Consider the following 26,472-nt stretch of genomic DNA (forward strand, 5'->3'; position numbering starts at 1 on the left):
AGGATTGTTTAAAGGAATATTTAAAAGATTACTTTCATTATTTAATAATCTGTTATCAGTCAGAACCCTGGCAAACTTATTTTCATCAGTTTTTTTAGTGGAAGTCACAAATAAAGGAGCTCTTGGTTTTTCCCGGCGTTACTGAGTCCAAAGCTGCTGTTTCAACACAGACATGTTCACATGCATCCACAAACCTCTCAGCACTCAAACACCCACAGACAGGAGGCCGGCTGGGCCGAGGCTCGGCGGCGTCCTCAGACCCACGAGTCGGGGAGTCGGTGAACTTGTTGGTCCGGTTTGAAGGCCTCCGTGTGGTCCAGTAGAAGTCCACGTAGTCGGTGTTGGCTTTGAACCACATCGACTGGCCGCCATCAGGTGGACCGGCTCGTCCTCGTAGCACTCCTCCTGTAGCCTTGAGGGGACCACAGGAACATTCAGTAGCTGTTGAGTTCTTCCTGTCAGGCTCATGGTAGAACAGCTCTGAAGAATCTTGTACTTGTCTTATCTGGAACAATCTAACAGCCTAAACTGTTAACAGCGGTGTAAAGAAGCAAACACACAGGCATAGATTAGGACTCAAACTAGATTTATTTTAGAAAACAAATCAGCTTAGAGGCATTTGTTCACACATGTGGCTGAATAGGAGGCCGTCCAATCAGATTCGAGGTCTTCACTCTGTAGGTTGTTTGTTTGGTGAGACTCTTGGACCTCCATCAGCTGACAGGATGTTTGATGGTCTTCTCTAGTGCCAGATGATTCATCCATGAATTCAGCAGCTACAGACTGAAATGAAGCTCATGCTGCCATTATTGAATTCCTGTTCCAGATCAAATGTTCAGAGCTCACCTTGAATGCAGCCGTCTGCTGTCTGATAGTTTTTCTCATTGTAGTCTTCAATAAAGTCTTTTTCCTCATGTCAGGATGTGGTGAGACTCTTTCTCAGTCGCTGCAGACGTCCCTCATTGTGCATCTCCAGAGAAGAAACAGAAAAACTGGTCACTGCTTCAGCATCACAAACGCTCTCCAGCATTGAGAGTGTTTTAGGAATTCATTCATTGTGTTGTGAACTTTGAAGGAGCAGAAACTTTACAGCTGCCAAAGATATGAGCTCCAATTCTGGATGTTTTAGGAAATGAAGTTCATCAAATGAACACTTGATTTTTGCTGATAACTCTCATTAAATTACTGAAGAAATCTAACATAAAAACCTGTAAACTCTCAGGCAGCTTTTGTTAAAGTTTGTCTATAATTCTACCATCATGTTCTGGAACCAGGACTCTGCAGAAGTTCCTTCAATCAGATACTTGAGTGTTTCTATTTAAGACCTCAGGTTTGAACATACAGCAGAGGATTAGAAAGGAGTGATTTTAATGTTTAAATCAGTCCAGTAAATGTTTGGAGTAAAAATGATTAAAATTTTGATTTAGATAGATTTGTGTCAAAGAATATTGTAGAGTCTCACTTAACTATATCCAAATGAGTTCAGTGTATTTACATTTTATAGAATATTTGATTTCTTAATCTTAATTCTGTAGAGTCTGACCCTAAATATTATAATAATGATGTAAATCTAAATAATAAATAATATTGCAGTGCAGTCATAAACTTTAATCAGTTAAACTTGCACAATAAATATCACTGTACAATCTTAACCTGAACATTCATATTATTGAGGTAAATTTACATAAATCATGATATTCTAGTCTTAACTGGAATATGTCTAACATGAATCTTTTTGTATTGTGCTGATAAACAACAATAACCCGACTTTCAGATAATATTTATTCACTGTGTATTGGGTAGTACAGAAGTATTAGTACAGAATATTATTTCTTGTTTTATGTGTGGTAATTGGCAGTAAACATTCTAAGAAGTGGAAATTGTCAGGGTTGTAATAGTGCTGTTCTTGCACAATATTTGTCACTTAATTGCCCTCAGGATGCTGTCGTTGAGCTACCAGTTTTACAGAACAGGCAGATGTTGCAGCTAATGATGTAATTCACATAAACAAGGAAACAAGTCCATCATAATTTCAGGGATGAGAATGACAAATGGAAAAAAACTCGGAAAATGTCCCCCCCCGGTTGCAACGCGCGTTGCAATGCGCGTTGCCGAAAGATGGCGGCGGGATGGCCATCACAAGCCTCGGCTCGCGACGTGTCGGCCGGCCGGCCGCTTGCCTACCCCCCTACGATTTTCTCAACGGATTTACACGATTCACAAAAACTATACTTTCGGCGGAAAAAAACTCGGAATTCCGCGGATCCGCGGAAAATTCTCATCCCTGTAATTTGAATGTTAACAGTCCAAAATGAAAAGGTCATATACAGCTTTCCTATTGGGTTAAAGAGCCAAAAAAAAAACATGAAAAAAAAAACTTTGTAAAAGCGAGAGGTCGGTAGCAGCTTTAAAACTTACAACCCCCCCCAAAATATCTGTTGTACCCCCTGTGCCCCCCGCCCCCGACTAAAATTAATCTGGATCCGCCCCTGTCTGACATGAAAGCTGGGATTGTTCTGCAGTTACTGTCCTCAAGGAGCAGCAGGTGGCGCTGTGAGCTCCTCCCCTTCCCAAAGCACAGGCGGTCAGTCTAGTGACCTGCAGCATCCCACTGTCTAATTAGAGGAGACCCACATCACTCCATGTCCAGACGGCAGATGAATCAAAGTCTCTGCAGATCCCGTCCTGCTTACAGAGCGGGATGGAAATGAAAATGTTTCTTCACTGTCACACTAAAATAAATCACTGCATTTAGCCTCTAGTTCAGAAACATATTTTGGGTATTTTAAACTCACTTTTTGTCTCTCCCACAATGATGATTACGATTACATGCAAACGGGAAATTATGCAAATTAGGCGATGACATCATTTAGCGACTTCTAGTGACTTTTAGGACAGCCAATAGCTACTTTCCTTACTGAGGAGTTGGCAGCACTGGTCAAAACATAAACGATGCCTCTTTCCCATCATTGTAAGGTAGACAATGTGCTACAAGCCCAGTTTTATCAACAGTAGCTGTCTTTCAAGCTGCACGAATAACATTGATGTCTATGGAGTGAACAGGGACTGTGTACAAATTGCAAAACTGCTGCAACAGCAAAGAGAGACACAAATATTCAATAGCTTCTCTCTGATTAGTAGTGTCACCAAAATCACTGCAGCCTTCATTCGTTATTTCTGTAGCTTGAAAGACAGCTACTGTTGATAAAACTAGGCTTGTAGCACATTGTCTACCTTACAGCGATGGAAAAGAGGCATCGTTTATAATGAGTTATTGATGGTGGAATTCTGAATCTGTGAATATCTTTCCGATTTTACTGAACTGTGGCCCCAAGGAGCTGTGGTGGGCGTCCTTTATTTTCATTTCTGAAAGGTGGCAACCCTACTGCTCTGTGACTTAACTGCATTTTTGGGCGCATAAATCACACTTCCACCCATTTGTGCGTTTATAAAATTGTTACTCAACTACCCAGCTGCAGAACGTGCTGTCTGTATGACCTCATTACTGTGCTAGCGCGGCTAACACTGTATTAGCGCGGCTAGCGCGGCTAACGCTGTGATAGCGCTGTGCTAGCGTTGTATTAGCGCGGCTAACGCTGTGATAGCGCTGTGCTAGCGTTGTATTAGCGCGGCTAACGCTGTGCTAGCGCTGTATTAGCTGTGCTAGCGCAGCTAACGGCATGCATTACAGCTTACTGACTCTCACAAAAACAAACCACATACAGGACAAAAAGAATTAATACACTCACTGAAGCGCCGTCGTTCATACTGGTAGCCGTGGTTGACCCCGGTCTTGTGAGGTGAACCGTCTGCGTCACATGACCGGAGGAGCGCCACGTGATTGGTTGGCGTTGGTTCGATTTTGGCCAGGATCGATTGTTTATGCCTGAGTACCCCGTATGTGAACAGCGAATTTTTTAACATTGAATTTTTTGATGGCGAATTTTGAACATTGAATTTTTTGATGGCAAATTTTGAACATTGAATTTTTTGATGGTGAATTTTGAACACATCGAATTTTTTTGATGGCGAATTTTGAAGACATTGAATTTTTAACTGGTTTTTAGAATTTTGATGAGCTAAATTCAGGCATAAAAAATTCACATACGTAATTTTGATGCAAAAAAATTCAAAGTAAGAAATTCAGCAGCTTTTAAAATTCAGAATCTGATGAGTCTGATTTGCTTCCATATGATACCCACATGAGAACAGTCTCATCTCTCAGATGCTAAGTTTAAAAACAGTAGAACTACTTCTTCAAAACTGTGAGGAGGGGCTGACTTAAAAATAAAACATCTTCTGCTCAGAACTCATCACAAAAGACAGAACATCAGACTTGTTTCTCTGGAAAATTTATTGTACATGCTCTCAGAGGTTTGCAGGAAAAAGTTTCTGCTGCAGCTTCACTTCGGGTTGCTGCTCTCTGAACCACACTCATGTCTTTTAAACTGCGACTGCCACGTGAATCTCTGCTCACAAATGCTGCAGCTGAATGGTTTCTCCTCGCTGTGAGCTGCCATGTGTCTCATCATGTGTCCCTTTCGTGAGAATCTTTTGTCACATATTGAACAGGTGAAAGGCTTCAGGCCGGTGTGGATCCTCATGTGCTGAACCAAAGTGTGACGCTGAGTGAAAGTGTTACTACAAACTGAACAGGAGAAGGGTCTCTCCCCCGTGTGAATCCTGAAGTGTGCCGATAAGTCCGAGCGCTGCCTGAAAGTCTTGCTGCACAGTGAGCAACTGAATGGTTTCTCCCCACTGTGGACTCTCATGTGTTTGTCCAGCGACCAGCTGTGGCTGAAGCTGTTGTTGCAAACTGAGCAGCTGAACGGTTTCTCTCCTGAGTGACATCTCATGTGAGCGATCAGATGTTCCCTACGAGAGAAGCTTTTACTGCAGAACGAGCAGCTGAACGGTTTCTCTCCGCTGTGGCACTTGATGTGTCGTTTCAGATTTGTCTTGTGGACAAACGTTTTACTGCAGTCAGAGCACGTGAAAGAGTCTTGGTGATGTTTCACACAGTTTAAGCCAGGCTGCCTGGTTTCAGTCCAATACTCATCGCTGACATCCGTCTCTGACGAGTCTGATGTTCTCTCTTCATGTTGTAAATCTGGTTCTGGTTCTTCCACAGAGTCTCTGTTTTCCTCAGTGTGGCTGTGATGAAGCTGTGATGACTGAGCTTTCTCTTCATCATCCTCAGTCTTCACAAGGACGGGACTGAAGATGAACGTGGTGATATCATCGTCCTGGCTGCTCCACAGTTCCTTCTGTTCCTCCTTAATGTGAGGAGGCTCTGGGTCCTCCTGGTCCTGGTCTTCTTTCCTCACCAACATCTGCTGGACTTCTGCAGAAACAAAAACACATTATAGTTTTCAAGAATCCTTTAATCGGAGTAAATCATGAACTATCAGACAGGACTCTGTTGTAGATTAGTTATAGAAAAGAAGAACCGTGCGGTTTAACTTTTTTTTTTTTTTTTTTTTAGTCAAGCAGCAGAAAACATTGTATCATGATGTGTTTAAGTTGATTTACTTCACACGACTGTTGCGCAAAATCACTTCTTTGCTGCTGAAACTATAACATGCAGCACTAATGCTCCTTACACAAAATGTCATTTTCAAGAACAATGTATATTATTTTATTTCAGTGACTGATGATCAATATAACTGCCAATTAAATTAAATACTGAGTATTTTTAAGGCCATTCCTCTCTGTGTACTGTATATCTGACCTTTCATTTTTATTTTATTTTTTATTTTTTTGGACCTTTTAGTCAATCCTGTTCACAGCCTGAGATCCTCAGGCAGAAGACTAATCTGTTTCAGAGGCTTGACTAAAAAGTTGTTCTGTAAAGATTATTATTAATATTATATTTTTGGACAGCTTAAGTTTCACAGACTTTAACAATCTGTCTGACAGAAGCTTCATAAACTACATAAATTACAAAAATAGTCTGTAAATTAGTTTATTATAAATGTAATCATCAGTTGCAGCTCTATGTTCTATAAATATTATTTAATTTGACATTTTTTTAAACTTTCATAAACTAAGTAATTGCAGCTCTGTGTTCTGCAAAGATTGATATTACTGTATTTTTGGACAGTTTTTAAGTTTTACAGACTAAAAAATTACTAAAATAATAACCTGTAAATTATTCAATAAAAAAATAATCTTTCATTGCACCACCATGTTTTATAAAGATTATAATTATTCCATTTTTTGAGAATTTTTTGAAATTTAATAAGCAAAATAATTTTAAAATATTCTTTAAATTAACTGATCATAAAAAATAAACTCCACGTTTTATAAAGATCATTATTATTGCATTTTTTGTCAACTAAATAATTTATAAAACAATAATCAGTAGACTGGATTATAAAAGCAAGCAACATTTTCAGCTCTACAAAGGTTATTATAATTATATTTTGGACAGCTTTTCTTCATATATTAAACAATAACAATCTATACATTATTTAAGAGTAACCAGTAGCTGCAGCTTTGATGTAAATAATAAGAACAACAGACAAACACAAACACCGTTACCGTAAAGTTGAGAATACGGCCACCCTCCGGTTGGACCACCAGCCGGTTCTCCCGCCGCTGTCAGCGCCTGGATCCTGGACATTTTTCCTCCACTTGCTGCGTCTCTACACCGCCTGCTGTCCGTCAAACTGTCGCTGCCCCGCTCAGCTCCGTCCCCGGTGCGCTGCTGCCGGCTAGCATGCTAAACTAAAGTCGGTAGCTGCCGGTCAGCGGTAACATCCGGTCCGTTCAGCGCCGTTATTCAGACACACAGAAGCTCCGAGGACTCAGTCAGAACCGAGGAGTCGCTGAGCTCCGAGCGGACTCACTGAGAGGAGGCGGCAGGTCTCTGTTTACAAAGCTGCCGCTCCTTCTGCTGCTCTGAGCCGCCATGATTCAATCCCGTCATGCATCTGTGGCTTGTAGCAGAGTTTCAAAATAAAAGCCCTGAGATGCTACATTTAAGAATAAAGCTGAATTTGAATTAAAATCACCATTAAAATAGAATTTACTGAACTGGAGTGATTATGTTTCATCTTTAGAAACACCAGCTTGAAAAATAAGTTCTGGAGCAGCTCTTCACATTTAATGTAAATGAGAATAAAATAGATGTTAAAATATTATTCACATAATAAGGTTTGTATATTTAACTTTTCATCGTAAGAAAATTAACACTTACAGTTCGCTTTGTAGTTGAATAAATTAAGCAGCTCTCTCAGCTTCAGTTTAAGAAACACTCTTTTACTTATTCTGGCATTTCAATGAAAAAATGAGGACTGTTGGATATTTTTCCTTGTTTTAACCCTCAAACTAAAGATATAGTCTTTTTAGAGGACAATTTTCTCAGAGATAAAAGTAGAAAATGAAAGCTGTCAGACTGACTTAACATTGTTAAACAAATTCTACCACTTAACTCAGAAATCCTCAAACCTGACTGATTATATTTCCTTGTAATGAATATTATTTGTTGGATGATAAAGACAATCAAAGACATCTACTGGTTACCATGAATCTTTTAATTCCCTCTGCAATACACAGCATTTATATTTCACATATTTATGATGTCCAACAGACTGATAGGGCAAATGAATGCAAATGAAATAAGCCTTTATAATGCAGTCAGTGTCTGTCCATTTAACAGCAGCATTTATCAGCAGATAGCAGCATCTCCTACTGGTTGGGTAAAATGTGTCATTCTGGACAGAACACATTTCTAAATTGTTTCTACTTCTAGTCAGTTATATTGCAGTGAAAATTGAGCCCACAGTGAGTAAAAATGTGACAGGAGCAACAACCGTCTAGAAACTGCGTGGAGTTCAGAGGGTTATCGGTCTACTGCTACTGTAGGATGTTATTTCAGCTGCAATGCTCATTTTGAAGCTCTGCTACTAAAACAGAACAGCTAAAAGTTCTCTGATAACAGCAGCGACAGAAAACAAAAACACTAATTTCTCACGGAACGTTTATTTGAACTGCTTGTTGCTGCATCCAGACTGATGCGATGGTGTCAGACATTTGGGGGAACACAGATCCCATAACACAGTTAGAACACAGAAATGTCATTTTGTGCACAATGACAAGCTTAAATTAAAAACAACTCATTCATTTAGAGAAGCTTTTAAACAAATAATTCCTCTGTATTAACCCGTAATAAACCTGTAATAAAAACAGCTGGCCTGTGCTTTACTTGGAGCATTGGAGGGAGGGAAGAATATGTTGTTGCACATTACAAGATGCATCCAGTCAGTGTTTATGTATCACGGGTTGTAAAGCTACTGTTTACAGTGAGCTTCACATTTCTGCACAGACATTGTTCCAGAAAGAAAACTGCAGAGTTTAAAGCCTCAGTTCGTCTCCACAGGTATCAGTCACACAGTTTGTTAGCATAGCTGTTAAAATATAGCTATTAATGTGGCTCTGGCAGGTCTGAAACATGCTAGATTAATGCTTGAAACTGTAATGATGTTCAAGTTTCACTGGCTGTAATTCTAAATTCTGCAGCAACAATAATAAACCTACAGATGTCCTGTGTATTACAGAGTTTATCCTTTGACTTTAATAAATACCTGCAGCGCCACATATCAAGAGAAACGTTAAATATGTCTCTAAATTAAGAGCGATTTGCATTCAAACACAGCAGTGATAACTTCAAAAACCCAGGATCTGATGGTAAACAAGGTTTTTTTGTTAATAATTAATAGGAAATTACAACAGAAAGATGCACAAACATGTTCATTAAAGGAGGATATATTTAACACATTTTCTACTGTATGGTGGAGGGACAGGTTGATGTTTTTTCAGTATTTTGAGGGACACAATCCACCCAAAGCCTGCACTGTTACTCCACAGGCTTCATGTTTCATCCAGAAATCATTCTGTCATAAAGGACAATCAATGATTTTGGATCATCCAATCGGATAGCGAGTAATGTGACAATCGGCGTATGTTTGTATTTAATCTATCTGTTCGCAACATTACTCAAAAACAAACTAAAGGATTTGGATGAAATTTTCAGGGAAGGTCAGAAATGACACAACAACCAACTGATTACATTTTGGCAGTGATGCTGCTTATAGTCTGGATCCATGGATTTGTTAAAGATTTATGTATCATTGCAAGATAGCGTCACGGCGTCACTGTAACTATGACAACAAGTGAACGCTACATCAGCTGCCTGCTGTTGATGACATGATCGTGATCCTACTACAAATCAACCGCTGTGGACTTATCAGGACTTATCCGTCAGAAATCATACATTGACTGAGCAGCCTTGGCAGAGTACTGCGCTCTCTGAGTGCTTTACTTGTTATAAATGTGCAACTGGACACTGTAGCTGTGCAAAAACCACCATCCCTGTTTTATATTCATGCTCCATAAATGTGCTTGTTCAGAAGACTGTATTGGGAGTGTGAGAATGCAGAGTGTTGACTTTAGTTTTTATTTACAGTAATTCTGGCAACTCTGCAGTTTCAGCTGCTGCTCTCTCCAACACATTTGTGGCTTTTGACCTGCGACTGCCACGTGAATCTTTTGTCACAGATGCTGCAGCCAAACTGTTTCTGTCCCGTGTGCACTGAAAAGTGATAAGTCAGGTTTGCTTTCTGTGAAAAGCTTTTCTCACACACTGGGCAGCTGTAGGGTTTCTCTCCTGTGTGAACAGTCATGTGTTTCTTCAGCCCTCCCTTCTGTGTGAAACTTTTCTCACAGTATAAGCAGCTGAATGGTTTCTCTCCTGTGTGGATCCTCATGTGGTTCACCAGAGCGCTGCGCACAGCAAAACTAGTCTCACAGAATGAGCAGCCAAATGGTTTCTCTCCTGAGTGACATCTCATATGACGGATTAAGTTTGGCCTCTGAGAGAATCTTTTGCTGCAAACAGAGCAGCTGTATGGTTTCTCTCCGGTGTGGTATCTCATGTGTCTCCGCAGGCTGTCTTTACGACCAAACTTTCGGCCACATTCACTGCAGATAAACAACTTTTTTCCACCTTCGTTCACTGAAGTGCTGTGATGTTGCACAGAGTCTTGTTCAGGTTCTCTACTCTGTTTACAGTCGTCATCACTGATCTCAGTCTCAGGTTCAGAGTCTGAAGCTTTGTCTCCAGTGACTGGTTGTAAATGTGGTTCTGGTTCTGATTCTCCCACAGAGTCTCTATTCTCCTCAGTGTGGCTGTGATGAAGCTGTGAAGACTCAGGTTTCTCTTCATCATCTTCCCTCTTCACAGGGACAGGAGAGGAGGGAAACTCAGTGATATCAGTCTCCTGACTGCTCCACAGCTCCTCCTGCTCCTCTTTAATATGAGCGTCCTCCTGGTCCAGACTGGAGCTCCTCTTCTGCTGCTTCTCTACATTCACCACGATCTGCTGGACATCTGATGGACACACTGAAACACAGGAAAATACAAGTATATGTTGAGCCAGTCTCAACAGTGTATGTCAGATGATCAGAAGACAAATTTTTATAACGAGTAAAAGATAATTGCATACTTCTAGAAATGCCAGAAGAACCAAAACTGAGCAGCCATTGACCATTAATTAGCTTTGGCTAACAGGCTACTTACTTTGGGCAGCAGCAGCTAGCTGCAGCTAATGGGTTGTTTGCATTAGCAGTAGCAGCGCCAGTAAGTTGTTTACCTTAGCAGCGCAGCAGCAGCAGCTAACTGTAATTCACGGGTTGTTTACATTAGCAGTAGGAGCAGCCAATAAGTTGTTTACCTTGGCAGCAGCAGCAGCTAACTGTAGCTGACAGGCTATAACTTTTAGCAGCAGCTAACTATAGTTCATTGGTTGTTTACATTAGCAGTAACAACAGCCAATAAGTTGTTTACCTTAGCAGCAGCAGCTAACTGTAGCTAATAAGTTGTTTACATTAGCAGTAGCAGCAGCCAAGAAGTTGTTTACTTTAGAAACAGCAGCTAACTGTAGCTAATAGGTTGCTTACATTAGCAGTAGCAGCAGCCAAGAAGTTGTTTACTTTAGAAACAGCAGCTAACTGTAGCTAATAGGTTGCTTACATTAGCAGTAGCAGCAGCCAAGAAGTTGTTTACCTTAGCAGCAGCACCTAACTGTAGCTAACAGGCTGTAAACTTTAGCAGCAGCAGCACCAGCTAATTGTAGCGAATGGGTTATTTACACTAGCAATAGTAGCAGCCAATAAGTTCTTTACCTTACCAGTGGCTACTAGCAGCGAGAAGGCTGTTCACTTCAGCAGTAGTAGCAGCTAACTGCAGCTAACAGGCTGTGTACTTTAGCAGCGGTAACTAACAACAGCTAACAGGTTATTTACATTAGCAACAGCAGCAGTCAACAAGTTGTTTACCTTAACAGTAGCAACTAACTGTAGCCAATAGGTTATGTACATTAGCAGTAGCAGCAGTCAACAGGTTGTTTACCAATAGCAGCAGCAGAAGCTAACTGTAGCTAATGGGCTATTTACATTAGCAATAGCAGCAGCAGCTAACTGCAGCTAATGGATTGCTTACCTTAGCAGCAGCTACCTGCAACTAACAGGCTGTTTGCTTTAGCTGCAGGAGCTTAGCAGCAGCTAATAGTGTAACTAGAGGATTAGCAGCCGTTAGCTCAGCTGACATGTTTCCCGGCAGCTGGAAGAACCGACCTGCACCGCGCTGCTTCATCTCCGCCGTCAGAAACACCTCCAGCAGGTCCCGGTGGCGGCGCTCCGTCTCCTCCTCGTACTCCCGGAAGGTTCTCTCCAGGTGTCCCAGGACGTCGTCCACCGCCGCGGTGAGCCGCTGGCTGATAAACGCCTTCAGACCCTGCAGTCCGGACATTTTCCTCTCAGTCTGGAGGGTTTGGTGTTTCTGCAGCTGTTAGAAGTTGGAGGTTTGTTTACTCTCCGCTGGTCTCGGCTATCTGCTGCACCGACACGATCACCGACTACTGCCGGGTGACAGTTCAGATTAAAGATCCCCGACTGTCACATCATCTTCTTCTTATTAGAGGTTTGTCTAGAGTATGCAAACAACGAACTGATGCTTTACTGATCAGAATATCTAATGTTTATAATATATCAAATTATTATTATTTTTTTTTTTAAATTTTAAATGAAAAATGAAAAAAAAAACCTAATAATTTAGTGTAAGACTATTTAGATTTTGCCCTGTTTGGTCTGATTTCGTTTGATTTTGACTTTTGACTTTTGCTTTTGCTTTGTGTCTTTAAATGTGTTACATGACAGGTATGCTATAATCCTGACCAATATGTTTATTATTAGTTCTATTTTCACATTTTATTTTTTTGTACATTTTTAATGCTCTGTTTTGTTTTGTTTTGTTTTGTAAATACTAACAATTTTTGCCCTTTTTTGTAAATACCATAATTTCGTGGCAATTTATTTTTATTTCTTTGACCAGCTATTAATCTATCAAAATATGTAATGTTTTTCATAACTTTTAAAAATAATCATCTAGTGTGAGATTTTAGCTTTATTTTGATTTCACCTAACCTTTTTTCCCCAATTTGGTCTGACTTTTTCTTCTGTTTTTAAAATTGCTAAATTTCCTACTTTGAAACTTTTTACATCTTCAAGTTTTATTTTGTTCGTGTGAATGTGTTTTGATTTTGTTTACTTTTTACAGTGTCCTTAGGTGTTTTGAAAGGCACCTATAAATAAAATGTATTATTATTATTGTTATTATTATTATTATTATTATTATTATTATTATTATTATTATTATTACTTTGCTTTCTAGTTGTTCTACTTTTGCTTGGCTTTTGTGTTTTTAAAGGTGTTATATATGACCGTTGTTATATGTTATGTATGCTATAAAATACACTATTTTATGGGAAATACTAACATTTTTTGCACTTGTTTTTGTAAATACTAGAATTTCTTGGCACAATTTGCATATTCTTAAATTCTTAATTAAATCTATCGCTGTCTGTAAAGAAAGATATTTATGAGACACTCAAACATTCAGTGACACTTCTTATTCTTTTTGTATTAATTGCTTTCTAAAGTTTTCAATCAGTTTCCTTCTATCAGCTCAGAGTAAAACCACACCTTTTTTCTTATTCTACACAGAAATATGTATCTGCTGTATCATGCAAATTTCATATTAATGGTTTGCAATTTAGTCCTCTGTTTTCCTGTTTCTTTTTTTTCTCATTTCTCCCACATGGCTTTGAACCCTGCTGCCTCCTGCAGTATTCAATAAATAAAACTGCTGATTTCTGTCCTGACACATCAACATGATGATCTTTTTTTTTGGCCTCTTTCGCAACATCTGCCAGCTGTCACTTCTGATACCAGTATGTCTATAAAAATATGACTGTCTTTGTAAAACAGGGCAGACAAACAGCTGCAACCAGGGCTGATCATTTTAAAGAGAGCAACTGTAAGAGAGGCATGAATCCCAAACATCACTCATTATGTTCACTGCTCCCTAACGAAGGTCTCACACTGAAAAGAAATATCTTTGTGCATCTTGAACAGTGTCCATGAGTCTGTTTGTCCCTCTGCAGCGTACCTCTCTCATGAAACAGGTGTGTAAGTTTGTCCTTGTGCATATCTAAAAATCAGAAAATATTGAGATTCTACACAGCTTGAGCTGACAATAGTATAAAATTATGTATTATCCAAGAGCAGTCTGCTAGTCACATAATCAGACATAAAACATGCAATATAAAACTGTCAACTCGTAAAATAATGTAAAAGAGGATCGTCCTCTTGAGAGACATATATGATGAGAAGGGACTTATGAAACTAATGAAAAGTGGGAAAGTAAATGCAAAAATCTCATATAATTGTCATTCCATTAAGGTGTATAATTTGCTGACATTAATAATTTGTGCTTGTTCTGGGACGCTGAAATGAAAATCAATAAAATTTAAGTCAAGAACATGAAGAGAAACGATGCAAATAGTCCACATGTGTTTGTTCAGACAGTCTGAAAGCAGCTGGATGTGAGTTAAACCCTTTGAACTTAACTGGACGTTTTTGCTTCTGTCACATTTTTACTCAGTGTAGACTCATTTTCACTGCAACATAAAGTCCTGCACCTCTATGGGAACAGAACGACAATGACTAGAAGTAGAGAAAACTCAGAAATGTTTCCTGTGCAGGTTGACACAGTTATAATTCCATAATTCATTTAAAAAGAAGTTGAATTTCTGTGATTGCTTCTTTTACAAATACTGGAGAAAAAAAAATGAAATCAACATATGCAACATTTTTCCAAGTGCCCACATTTGTTACCAGTGCTGGAAATGAAATGATGCCTCCATATATTAGAGATATTTCACTACTTGCGTTGTACAGTAGTTTCCATACTTGTCTCCTCTCTGCTCTGTGGAAACACTGCCTGCAGTTGAGCTGAAACATCCTTGAATTGCTGTCACATTACTGTTGGTCACAGCTGAGTTAATCTTGGCTTTTCTGTTAGACTGAGGAGGGAAAATTTTTAGTTTTTGACAGAATCTGATGCATAGTATATATATATTTTTAATAAACAGAACAATTTTAAGCCTGTGTTTTTTAGTCATAGTTTCTAAGGTGACCATAAATTAAGATTTATAATAATAAAAGTCAAATGTTTGCTGCCATGTTATTGTGAAAATCTATTGTAATTTAGGCGTAAATGTCCTCATAAGGACTCAGGAGTCGTGTTTCTCCTCAGATGACGGAAAAGCAATCAGCTCTGACTGACTGTAATGAAGAGACGCAGAACAGACCTCCTTCCTATCATCCTGATGTTGTTCCTGTGGGTTCGCTGCAGTAATTAAAATGTCTTATCTCTGTGGGCTGGATGCTGAAACCTAAATGCCATCCTGTCTGTGATCCTCGTCGATAAGCTCCGACTGTCTGATCGACACTCAAGCTAAAGGTGAATAGGACGCCGCTCCTCTCTGATTGGACGATTGCAGCATGCTCAGCCGATGGAAGCACATCTGGAGGTGAACATTAGCGAAGAACATCGAATTAAATTCAATCTACAACCAGCTGTCTTCACCTGGACGCATCATACAGAGAACAAAGGAAAACATACGCACAGACAAAAAGGAAAAAAACGGTTATAATAATAATAGTTATAAAATAGACTATGACTTGTAACTGGCCTGCTACCTAACCTGCTAACCCACCTGTAAATTAATCTGTTAACTGATCTGCTAATAAATCTATAAAGTATCTGATCTGCTAATCAATCTGCTACATGAATTGCTAATTAACCTGTTAGCTGACCTGCTAATTAATCTACTAATAAAGTGACCTGCTAATCAATCTGCTAATTGAACTGGAAATCAATATGTTAACTGACCTGCTAACCAATCATTTAATTAACTGACAGGCTACTTAATCTGCTAACTCCATTATTCAATCTGCTGACTGACTAATTAACCTGTTAACCGTTGCGCTAATCAGTCTGTTAACTGATCTGTAATTCAATCTGGTACCTGACCTGCTAATCAGTCTGCTAATTGACCAGCTAATTAAAATGTTAACTGATCTGAAAATTAACATATTGACCTACTAATCAATCTAACAACTGACCTGCTAATCAATCTAAAAATTACTTACAGACCTGATGAACTGCTAACTCACCTGCTAACCAGTATGACAACTGCTAACTGATCTGCTAATTAACTTGCTAACATGTGCCCAACTAATAAATCTGCTAACTTTAATCTGACCTGCTAATTAATCTGACTAACTAGCCCAACCCAGCTTTCCTAACTGCTACTGAACCTGCCTAATGATTTGCTTACTGCTAATTAACTATTCAATCAACCTGCTAACTGCTAAGTGACCAACTAGCTAAACTGTTTACTGCTAACTGAGCTAACTGCTAACCTGCTTCCTAATAGATGTAACTGTTAATAAACCACTGACATGCAAAATGACCTTCCAACTAACTGACCCAGTAATCAGCCTAACTTATTTGATAATTAAGGTGCTAAATGACGTGCCAACATTCTTGCTAATAACCAAGCTAATTATTTACTATTCTGTAAACTGCTAACTTAACCTGCTACTCCTAAGTACTTGCTAACCGACTTGCTCTTTTACCTGCTAACTGCCCATTTTAATATTGATGATGTAAAAAGATATTATACATTGTTTAAACTAACTTAACTAGCTAACTGACTCGCTAACATTATTTTCACAAAGGTGTCAGTTTAGATAAGGTTTCCATTATGTTTTGAAGTTTGTTTTCTTTATTTTGAATTTCAATTTTATCGCTGTTTTTTGTGTTTTATGGTGAAGAACTTTATGCTGTATATAAATGTAGTTAAGTGTAATTGCTAATCAACATGCTAACAGCTCTGTGATCCAGTTGAACATAAACATTTAAAGGGCTGTAGTTTGTCAGCAGTTGTGCAGCTGCTGTCGTCATTGTCGATGTTAATAAAGGTTGGTGAGAAGGTGGTGGCGTGCTGCTGCTGCTGCTGTCGGGTCTTTTTTATCAGCGTTTGTGGAGTGATGAGGCCTCGGGGCCGATCAGCCTCACCGGGGGTCTAATTAATAATAAATTTTATTTATAAAGCGCTTTTCCAAAAGCTCAAAGACGCTGGGGGATTTTAATTGGGGAGGATTGATCGATCGACGGTGATTGATAGGGAAAGTCTGGTGTTTCTGTGTGTTTACGTCTGTCTCTGCTACAGGAAACATATTTTTAGTGTGAGACTACCGGGAACTCCTCCTCAGAGCGTCAGACTGATTCATCTTTAAAACTTACATTCACAACATACCAGAAATATGTGGACAATCTGAGAGATTTCAATCCTTATTGTTATTTGTTTGATCGCCTTGTTACTCCTCATATTAACACTTGCACCTCAGTCAGTTTAAATTACTCATGTTATTTTATTCACTTTGTTTATTGTACTTATGCTGTTACATTTGATTCCATTTTTATTTTTATGATTTTTGGTTATTTAATCTGGGGATTTTTTTCTTCATTAAACTCTACACTGGTTCTGACCTTCAGTCACCTGTGAAACACTTTGAACTGTACTATATAAATAAGTTTTTACTAATTGATTGACTGAACAATTTCTTGGTTGTAGTTTTCACATTTTGCTGCCTTTACAAACAAGTTTTCAGCTAAATTCCATCTGAGCAGAAAGAAACATTTTCACTGTTGTTTTATCAACTGTTTCATTAGAAAGACTTTTTTTTGTTTCACATATCATTTAAAGTTACTGATCTTAGTATCATTTTAGTGTAACTAAATTGTAGCTATTAGCAGCAATTACTCTCCTCTGAACAGAAAGAATCCCCATATACATCAACTGGTTCTGTTCCTGAAACAGTTAAAACAAACATGTTCCTTTATTTTATTATTTAACCCTAAGATGGGTCATTTTCAGGCCTCAGTGCTTGTACCAGGCAGATTACTAGTCTGCTAACTGCTAACCGACCTGATAATCAGTCTGGTTTAACTTCCTCTCAGGCTTGACATTGGTGCTGCTGTACATGTCTGTGTTGAGGAGGAGGATGGCGAAGACCAGGATGAAGATGGTATTGGGATTCCTGAACTGTTGCTAATCAATCTGCTAACTTATCTGATCATTATACTGCTAATTGATCTGCTAATCAATCTGCTAACTGACTTGCCAATCAATTTGCTAACTGACTTGATAATCAATCTGATAACTTGCCTGACGTTCAAATTAACTACCTTGCTAATAAGTCTTCTAACCGTCTCGCTAATAAATCAGCTAGCTGACCTGCTAATCAGTTTTGCTAACTGATGCGCTAATCAGTCCTCTAACTGATGTGCTAATCAGTATGACTATTGCCTACTGACCACTGCCACTTTAACTGCTAACTGAACTGCTAGCCAAACTGCTAATTGCTAACTGAACTGACAGAAGCTAACAACCCACTAATTGTCATCTGCTTTGCAAACTTAAAAATGTTCACTGACCTGCTGCTGTTAGTTATTTGCTAACTGACCAGCTTTTTGACATGCTAACTGCTAGCATCATTATATTAAAATCATGCTTCTGATCTCTTTTCCGAGTATTAACAATCAAAAAACACAAAATATCTGAAATATCTAAAATACTCAAACTGTTTTGAGCAGTTAAAAATCTGTATTTGTTCAGCCTGGGTGAATATGACTCAGATTAGATTGATATATTTCATGCTTTTTACCTTTTATGTTGCACATAGTTTCTGTAATGTGTCACAGAGTTTTGATTCTGAGCAAACTAAAGACTATTAAAGCCTCCAGCAGCTTTTCAAAATCGCATTGCTCCTTTCTTTTCTGCAGCTGGACTAAACCACCAACAAAAAAGACATTTTTGTGTTCATACGAACTATTTTGTTTCACATGAGCTAAAATGAGAATGGGAGTTCCTCAGGGATCAGTTCTGGGTCATCCTTTCTTTTTGTTTTTCTTTTTGTTTTTACAAATTATTCACCAACATTACACTGTTACATCTGTCAAATACAAAAGTAAAATAACAGTGAAAATTCAGTTTCAATGTAAAGTCATTGCATTTACTATGATTAATAATAATTTCCCAAGGCGGATATTTGTCCTGGAAAACTTCCTGTGTCTTTATAGCAGCAGAGTCAAGGCAAGATTTATCAGCAATCTGAATTTCTGCTAAAAAACCTGACCTGATTTCTTAATTATTAATCCAATTTTAGTCTATCTTTGATGTCTCTCACTAATGCTGTTTTGCACTTACAATGTACAGATGCTGCAACACCATCTTACTGTGACAATAAGCAGACAAACATCTGTATCATTGTGTCTGAGTTTAGCCTTTGGAATCATGACACAGCACTGCCACCATCAGGTTAAAGTAGGAATTATGACACCGGCTCATAAAAATTATATGTTATTGAAGCAATTTTTGTGTTTTTAAATCACTGTTGACAGCAGAACTTTGTTAAACAGAGAACCTGCTCTGAAGGTCTTTTGAAGTTCTAACACAGGGGTGCCGAATATCAGGCCCGCGGGCCAAAACTGGCCCACCAGAGGGTCCAATCCGGCCTGAGGGATGCCTTTGTAAAGTGTAAAAATTACATTGCAGTAACTGCAATTTTCCAATAAATGTAACTGCTATTTTATATTTGTCCACTGTACGATCACAACTTTTAAGTATTTTTTTTCATGTATAAATTTTGTATGGTTACAAAGCAGGGGGACAATGTAACGTTCTTCCTGTAAAGGTGGTCATTATTACTACGCACGTGGAAATGAATGTAAATTTAAAATAATTTCTAGATGTTGACAAGTTGCTTTGATCATAAAGTAAAATACAACAACCATAGGGGGATTTAAAAATAATGATAATAACAACAAAAAGATTGTATTCAACATTACAAATATTAACCAAACGATCAAAAATGAGGTCATCCCTCACATTGGGAATTCATTGGCAGCCCAGATTCTTCCACGTCTGTACCACATAAAACCTACCCGCTAAATTAGCCTGATTCTTAAACCCCGTGTGCATTTACAACCTCATCTTCATTCCAGATGTGGACAATACACTGCGGCACTTAACCTTTGTGACTGAATGTTTTGTGCTTTTGTAGATACACTGTGATCTGTAAGTTGTAATGTGTAAAAGATAAACTGAGACATAATATTTTTGAAATAGCACTTATTTTTCTGAAGAAATTTCAGGCTGTTCATTAAATGTGAACATTTTCAGAATGTACGTTTTGCACTAAAAGAAAGGAAAATGTTTAAGTTGTGGTTACAGTAGGTTATTATGGTCTGATTTTACTGGTCCGGCCCACTTGAGATCAAATTTGGTTGTATGTGGTCGATGAACTAAGTGAGAGTTTGACACCCCTGTTCTAACAGGTGGATGAGCAGCTTAAATGAAGACGTCTCTGGAGTCGTGCAGCTTTATGAAGAGTCTTTATTAAGAAAAATAAATGAATCTGAAGGGCAGACACTGAAATCTTAACACAAAGACACAAACATGCAGAGAGACAGCCAGGTGTGTGTGTGTGTGTGTGTGTGTGTGTGTGTGTGTGTGTGTGTGTGTGCGCGTGTGTGTGTGTGTGTGTGTGTGTGTGTGTGTGTGTGTGTGTGACGATGTTTGCTTCTATCTTTGTGAGGACAGAATTCAGACCTGGTTCAGGGTTTATGTCCTCATAAGTATGAAAGCATTGAAGTGTGTGTGTCTGTGTGTGTGTGTGTGTGTGTGTGTGTGTGTGTGTTCAGTAGCAGCGCAGGAAGAAGGTGTTGCAGGCCGTCCCTCGCAGACAGTCGCACAGTCGACCAATCCGAGGTCCATGTTTCATCGCACAGCGCTCGCCAACATCACACTGAAGAAAAGAGACAGGGCTCAGTTATGGTGAAATAAATGAGTATTAAATTTAGTAGACAAAATCTGACAAGAATCAAACAAAAACACATAAAATAAAATCAAAAATTATCTCAAACAAAACAAAGTGCTACATCTGACCTTAATTAAACAGGTTTTCTCTACTGTGCTCACTATTAACCTCTCATTTCTGATGTTCCATGTGGGCGTGTCTTACTGCGTTCATTCCTATTGGCTAATTAGTTTCTGACAGGAAGTGCTACAAGTGGAAAATCATTTCTTAATATTTCTGAGGTTATTAGCACTAACATTAATCAGTTACCAGTTAACTGAAAGCTAATGTACAAACAACATATGAATAACAATCTCTTGCTAAGTGAAGCTAACATGCTATTAATCTGAGAACTGGAATCGCTGGCTAAATTACGCTAATATGCTTTAGTCTGACAATATAATTAACATTTTAACTAAAGCTTGCATGCAATTAATCTGAAAATATATGAGTTTGTGGCTAACTGAAGCTAATGTGTTATTAATCTGACAATATGAATCACAGGCTAACTGAAGCTAGCATGCTATTTGCCTGACAATATGAATCTCAGGCCATCTGAAGCTAACATGCGAATAACCTGAGAATGTGAATCTCAGGTTAAATTAGGCTCATGGACTTGTAGACTAGGAATATAAATCTCAGGCTAACTAAAGCTAACATGCTATTAATCTGACAATATTAACCTAAGGATAAATTAAGATAGCAAACTGTTAATCTGTGAATATAAATCTCAGGCTAAATGAGACTAAAATCCTATTAAGCTGAGAATATGACTCTCAGGCTAACTGAGGCTAACATGCTATTAATCTGAGAATACAAATCTGCAGCTAATTGAAGCTACTGTATTAATCTGACAACATGAATTTTAGACTAACTGAAGCTAGCATGCTACTAATCTGAAAATAGAAATCTGTGGCTAACTGAAAATAATGTACTATTAATCTGACAAAAATAATCTCAGGCCAGCTAAAGCTAATGTGGCAGCAGCCAGAGAATAATATGAACCTTATGCTAACTGAAGCTAACACACTACTAATCTAAAAAATAGAAATTTCACTCTATCTAAGGCTAATGTGCTATTAATCTGAAAAATATAAACCTCAGGCTAACTAAAGCTAATGTATAAATAATATGGCCATCTGAATTTTAGGCTAATTGAAGCTAATGCGCTATTAATCTGAGACTATGAATTTTAGGCTAACTGATGCAAATGTGCTATCATTTCAAGAATTCTAACCACAATTCTACAAAATAATTTGGAGCTAAATGTGTCAAAATGAGCTAACAGGTGCAACTTAATATCATATTACAAATTAAAATGCAATATATGACTTTGCATTGTTTCTTACAATCACATTTTTTATGCATTTTTGTTTAGTTCTTGCAAGATTTACATTAGAGCCATGAGCATAACTACTAACACTACTGCTAAGTAAATAATAAAATTCTTATTCTTCTTATTATTCTTATTCTTATTATATTACAATAATAATAATAATGATAATAAGAAATAATTATTCTGACCCGTGGGATGACGCTGGCTTTCTTCTCCACAGACAAACCGACTCTGCTGTCGGCTTCATCCAGGAGACCCTGCAGAGCTTCAGCCTGCACAAACACACACACACACACACACACACACACACACACACACACACACACACACACACACACACACACACACACACACACACACACACACACACACAGAGTAAAAACACGTTGTAACACAGACATTTAAACACACACACACATAGCGTCACAAGTTTACAAACACAAATACACAAATACACACAGATGCATAAATATACACAGTGACAAAAAGGTATAACACATATACATACAAGTACACACAAGTTCATACACACAAACATAAAACATACACACAGCCACATGTTAATAGAAATTCCCTCAGACAAAATAACACAGATTAATACAAAAATACACAGTAACAAAAACACACATCTTGTGACAATGTGTGGTGTTGGATATATTGTGTGTATATTGTGAGGTGTTGTATATATTGTGTGTATTTACACTCCAACTGTAACAAACACATCAGTGGTTTCCTGTTTCATGGTGTCATACGTTAAGATCTAAAACTATCTGACCGTCTGTTTTCTGTCTCAGCCTCAAAGTCAGAACCATTACACAATCTGTGTTTGTTTTCATCTATTTAACAACCAGCTGGTTAACGTCAACACAACACGAGGTGTTTAAGTGCTGTAGGACGTCTGAGCTTTGCCTCAGATGTAAAGTTGGTTGTGTTTATGGGTGTGTGGGTGACAGCTGTGAGGTTCACAGGCTGTGGAAACAAAACACATTCACACTAAGATGTTTAAACCTGCATAATCTGATTAGTCACATTTGTTCTAAGTTTGTTCCGTTGATACAGCAGTAAAAATGTTGCTTCATCAATTTTTTTTTCTGTGTTTCAGGTCCTTAACAGAAGGAAAACTTCATGTAAGGTTGTATTTTTCTGTCACAGAAGAACCGTGAGACTGAGACCAACAATTATTTTCATCATCAGTGCGTCTGACAGCTGCTTTTATTAATAATTAATAGATTTTTAAGCAAATCAAACGTCAGAAAATTGTGAAAAAATAAGTAAATATTCCCTGAAAACTAAAAGAAAATAAAACTAATAAGTACCAAATATACAAACACTTTACTGCCAACACAATAGTTAATTAATCTATTGATTATTTCAGTTGCCAGGAGCCACAAAAAGATATTTATTTTTATCTAATGGTAGATTCTGGCTTCTAAATTAATTATTATCTTTATTATCATGAATTATTTAATTCATCTGTTTCAGTTTTTCCATTTATATTTGTTGTTTTTCCTTTAATTTGTCTTTATCTCTTTTTTCCATTCTGATCATTTGATCCCCAGGGGAGGAAAAAAAGCTTATTTACCTACACATTCAAAATAAGCCATATGAAATTAATTTTTAAAAATGCAATATTAAATTTGTATGCATATTCAACAAATAAAACAACTGAACTCGCTAATAAACGTAACTGAAGGAAAAGAACAAATGAACAAGAATAATGTTGTTAAATGTCGGTTGTGTTGTTTAAAATTAATAAATGAATCAATAAATTCACAGAAAAGAAGATTTCACTGTGATGCAGGAATATAAAACTGAAAACATCTGAAAGAAAAAAGAAAACATGAAACTTTTTATGATTTTCTTAAATCCTCTGAAATAACACTGGAGTTTGGTTGGTGTGTTTGTGTTTCAGACAGTGCGACTGCAGTGACCTTTAGTGACCTTTAATAACCTTTAGTGACCTTAAGCTGAACCAGGATTCAACTACCCACATAATTCAACAGAATTTATCTGTTCTTCTAAATATTAGCAGATAAACTTTGAGTCTTTTTTTTTAAAATTTCATCACTTTCATCAATCTAATGTGACCTTCACTTATCACCTTAATTATCTGCCTTTTTAACCCTAATTATCGGGTTCATTATTTCATTATATCTTATTTTAACTGTAACATCCATAAATTAATAATTTTATCTATGTAAAGAGCTTTTAATGAAAATTTCTACCTTAATTTGATTTTGTGTATTTAACACTATATGTAGTTGTAGTTTTTTAAAATTCTAATTCTAATTTCTGACATTTTGATCATGTTTTTCTCTTATTTTTATTCTATTCTATTTTATTTTATTTTTTATTTCAGTTGTGTGAAGGGAACTTGCAAAATAAGAATTTCCTCACTCAGGGTAACCACTGTGTTTCTGTTGTGTATATGACAAAAGTTCTTGAATCTTGAATGTGATTTAAATTCACCATTTTACCACATTAATTGGCATAATTTTTTATTTTAACTTCAATATTTTATGTTTAAAAGTGCAGGTAACCCCACTTTTATCAAGTTCAGTTGGCAACATTTCAACTAATGCTAATTTTATTTATTTAAATGTTTGTGTAAATGTTCCTCATCTTCTAACTGGGCTTCCCGTTTTCCTTAATTAACTGTTACTTAATTAACTCTTTCCTGTGTTGCTTCTATTATTAACCTGTAACATATTATTTGTGATTGAACTCAGTCTTTTTAAAACATTTTTTGGCCTCTTCCATTACAACAAAATCAGCCCATTCAGCATCCTTTATCGCTTAATTACATTTAATCACCTTAAAATTCAAGAAGTTCATAACTCAACTGAAATGTAATTGTTAAATTAATTAAATTTAGTGATGGAATATCTTTTACTTCCTTAAACAGGTTCAGTTTGACAAACTTTCCACTATAATTCATTTCAGTTTGTCCTTTAATCATCTTTGAAGACATTTTAATACTTTAATTGGCAACAGATTTGCCCTCTGTACTCCTTTATGGCTTAAATTTTGAGGTTTTCAAATTTAATTTGAAAAACCTCACAGCCTTAAAGCACATTTTTTATTTTAATTTAGCCACATTTACACTCCAGGCATAACCACTGTTAGCAACTTTGTTACAATTTGAAATAAAAAACATTAATTTCATTTCATTTTGTAATTGATTTATTAACTGCCTACTGGCAACTTTCTGTCATAGACATAATTAACTACTTTATGATGAAGTTTTTTTTCATCATTGTCTTTTATAGAAGTTTTATAGAAGTATATATATATATATATATATATATATATATATATAAAAAAAATTTTAAAAAGATGAACATCAACTCATATCAAACTGCTTCTTCCATCCAACAGCTGACATTGTAAAAAAAAAGCTGCATGTTTTACTTGCAAGATGAATAAAGGGTCCCCAAACTCCCTCATATTCTCTTAGTTTATCTTTATTTTTCTAGAGGAAGATTCTACTTCTTCTCCATTGTGTAACAGTTGGTCTGTGAGATGTTTTCCAAGGCAGAGCTGTTATTTTTTTTGTGTTTCGGAAGCTGAGGTTTAATAATATTTGTTCATTTTTGTGATATTTATGCTCTTTTGGATACAGACCAAGTAGAAACTATTTAGTGCGATACATATATAGTATTTATTACTACTCTGACCTCTTCCCAAAATGTATATGTATTGTGACAATATTTCATTTTTTGCTGTTTTTCCATCAAAACTCAAATATTTACTTTAAACTGCCTTTCAGATTTTCAAAATAAAAGCTTGAAGCGGAGCTCTTGTACACAGACAGACGTCTCACCAGCTCGTTGGTTGTGAGTCCGAGGATCGGCTCGTCCGGCGCCGATGGCAACTGGCTGTCAGCCGACCTTTGACCCTGGCAGAGTGATGTCAGCACGGACAGACAGACGGACAGGTAGACGACGGCTCGGACACTCTCCATGATCCAAACACACCTGAAGACAACAGAGAGTTTAACTTCACCTGAACACGTTCAGCTGAAAAGCATTGAAAAGTGAATGAAGTTCAGCATTAACTCACTTTAAAGAAACAGATTAAGATCCTGCAGGAATGTGGTTGAAGTTCTTCTTCTTCTTCTTCTTTAGCTCCGCAGGTAGTCCGTTCTCTAGCAGCTTCTTCTCTTTGGTCCTTTTTCTTTTCCTTCTTCCTCCTCATGAGCTCTGCCGTCTCCCTCTCTATTTATACCTCCTCACTCTCCTCCTCTTCCTCACCTTCCTCCTCCTCCTCCTGCCTCCTGCTCACAGATTATTCATGTATTCAGCTCATCAGATAAAGCTCATGGACGTGCCACGCCGTGATTGATGGTGCATCTCTGAGTTAATATTAAACAGGTCGATGCTGAGCGTCGTCGTGGAAACACCTGGGAGGTCAGAGGTCGTGTAGTGTCTCAGAGCTGAAGGTTGACTCTTCATCGTCTCCAATCAACAGGTCACAGATCATCTCATGTTTCTCCATTAGTGAGCTCACAAGGTGAAGACTTAAAGCTGCTCGAATTACAGATCAATAAGCCCCGCCCCCTTTAAACAGGAAGCAACACACCTGGACTGAAAGTACCAATGACCTCATGATCGCACTGTTTGTGGTCGTTTTCTATCTCTTTGAGAACATTTTCTGGATACTTTTCAGTAATTTTGCTTCTCTTTGGAGTCATTTTCATTTGTTTTTGTCCCTTTGTGGCGTCTGTAGTCATATTGAACAGAATCGAATAGAAAAGAACATTTTTATTGTCAATTTTTCTATATATCCAGGACACACAGAGG

At 37.5% G+C, this 26,472-nt stretch overlaps 3 protein-coding genes across 4 annotated transcripts; all 3 read right to left on the reverse strand.

The window, feature by feature from the left end:
* Nucleotides 1-4,336: 4,336 nt before the first annotated feature.
* LOC111574755 (gastrula zinc finger protein XlCGF8.2DB-like) lies at nucleotides 4,337-6,922 on the reverse strand. The gene is made up of 2 exons (XM_035952514.2): nucleotides 6,544-6,922; nucleotides 4,337-5,344 (listed from the first exon to the last, which is right to left on the reverse strand). The coding sequence occupies exons 1-2, from the start codon at nucleotides 6,623-6,625 to the stop codon at nucleotides 4,404-4,406; spliced, it is 1,023 nt and encodes a 340-aa protein (XP_035808407.1). The 5' UTR covers nucleotides 6,626-6,922; the 3' UTR covers nucleotides 4,337-4,403.
* Nucleotides 6,923-7,517: 595 nt separating this feature from the next.
* On the reverse strand, nucleotides 7,518-11,928 carry LOC118470947 (zinc finger protein 32-like). 2 transcript variants are annotated; one of them, XM_035952524.2, is made up of 2 exons: nucleotides 11,638-11,928; nucleotides 7,518-10,405 (listed from the first exon to the last, which is right to left on the reverse strand). In XM_035952524.2, exons 1-2 carry the CDS (start codon nucleotides 11,810-11,812, stop codon nucleotides 9,492-9,494), a joined length of 1,089 nt encoding a protein of 362 aa, XP_035808417.1. In that variant the 5' UTR covers nucleotides 11,813-11,928; the 3' UTR covers nucleotides 7,518-9,491. The 2 variants fall into 2 exon arrangements, 1 of the variants encoding a protein (XP_035808417.1); XR_004848138.2 differs by having other exon boundaries at nucleotides 10,268-10,405; nucleotides 11,504-11,781.
* A 7,920-nt stretch (nucleotides 11,929-19,848) lies between these two features.
* On the reverse strand, nucleotides 19,849-25,884 carry cart4 (cocaine- and amphetamine-regulated transcript 4). Its single transcript, XM_055017841.1, has 4 exons — nucleotides 25,733-25,884; nucleotides 25,494-25,647; nucleotides 21,859-21,942; nucleotides 19,849-20,283 (listed from the first exon to the last, which is right to left on the reverse strand). The coding sequence occupies exons 2-4, from the start codon at nucleotides 25,632-25,634 to the stop codon at nucleotides 20,176-20,178; spliced, it is 333 nt and encodes a 110-aa protein (XP_054873816.1). The 5' UTR covers nucleotides 25,635-25,647; nucleotides 25,733-25,884; the 3' UTR covers nucleotides 19,849-20,175.
* Between the last annotated feature and the right edge of the window lie 588 nt (nucleotides 25,885-26,472).

Source organism: Amphiprion ocellaris, chromosome 15, assembly GCF_022539595.1.
Source record: "Amphiprion ocellaris isolate individual 3 ecotype Okinawa chromosome 15, ASM2253959v1, whole genome shotgun sequence".
In the NCBI taxonomy this organism is placed as follows: domain Eukaryota; kingdom Metazoa; phylum Chordata; class Actinopteri; family Pomacentridae; genus Amphiprion; species Amphiprion ocellaris.

Excerpts from the sequence above, each read along its gene's own strand:
- LOC111574755 (XM_035952514.2), bottom strand. The coding sequence starts at position 6,625 with ATGTCCAGGATCCAGGCGCTGACAGCGGCGGGAGAACCGGCTGGTGGT. Across the intron at positions 5,345-6,543 it reads GCCGTATTCTCAACTTTACG|AAGTCCAGCAGATGTTGGTG; the intron begins GTAACGGTGTTT and ends TTGTTTCTGCAG.
- LOC118470947 (XM_035952524.2), bottom strand. The coding sequence starts at position 11,812 with ATGTCCGGACTGCAGGGTCTGAAGGCGTTTATCAGCCAGCGGCTCACC. Across the intron at positions 10,406-11,637 it reads GATGAAGCAGCGCGGTGCAG|TGTGTCCATCAGATGTCCAG; the intron begins GTCGGTTCTTCC and ends CCTGTGTTTCAG.
- cart4 (XM_055017841.1), bottom strand. The coding sequence starts at position 25,634 with ATGGAGAGTGTCCGAGCCGTCGTCTACCTGTCCGTCTGTCTGTCCGTG. Across the intron at positions 21,943-25,493 it reads GACTCACAACCAACGAGCTG|GCTGAAGCTCTGCAGGGTCT; the intron begins GTGAGACGTCTG and ends GTGTTTGTGCAG. Across the intron at positions 20,284-21,858 it reads AAGCCAGCGTCATCCCACGG|TGTGATGTTGGCGAGCGCTG; the intron begins GTCAGAATAATT and ends TCTTTTCTTCAG.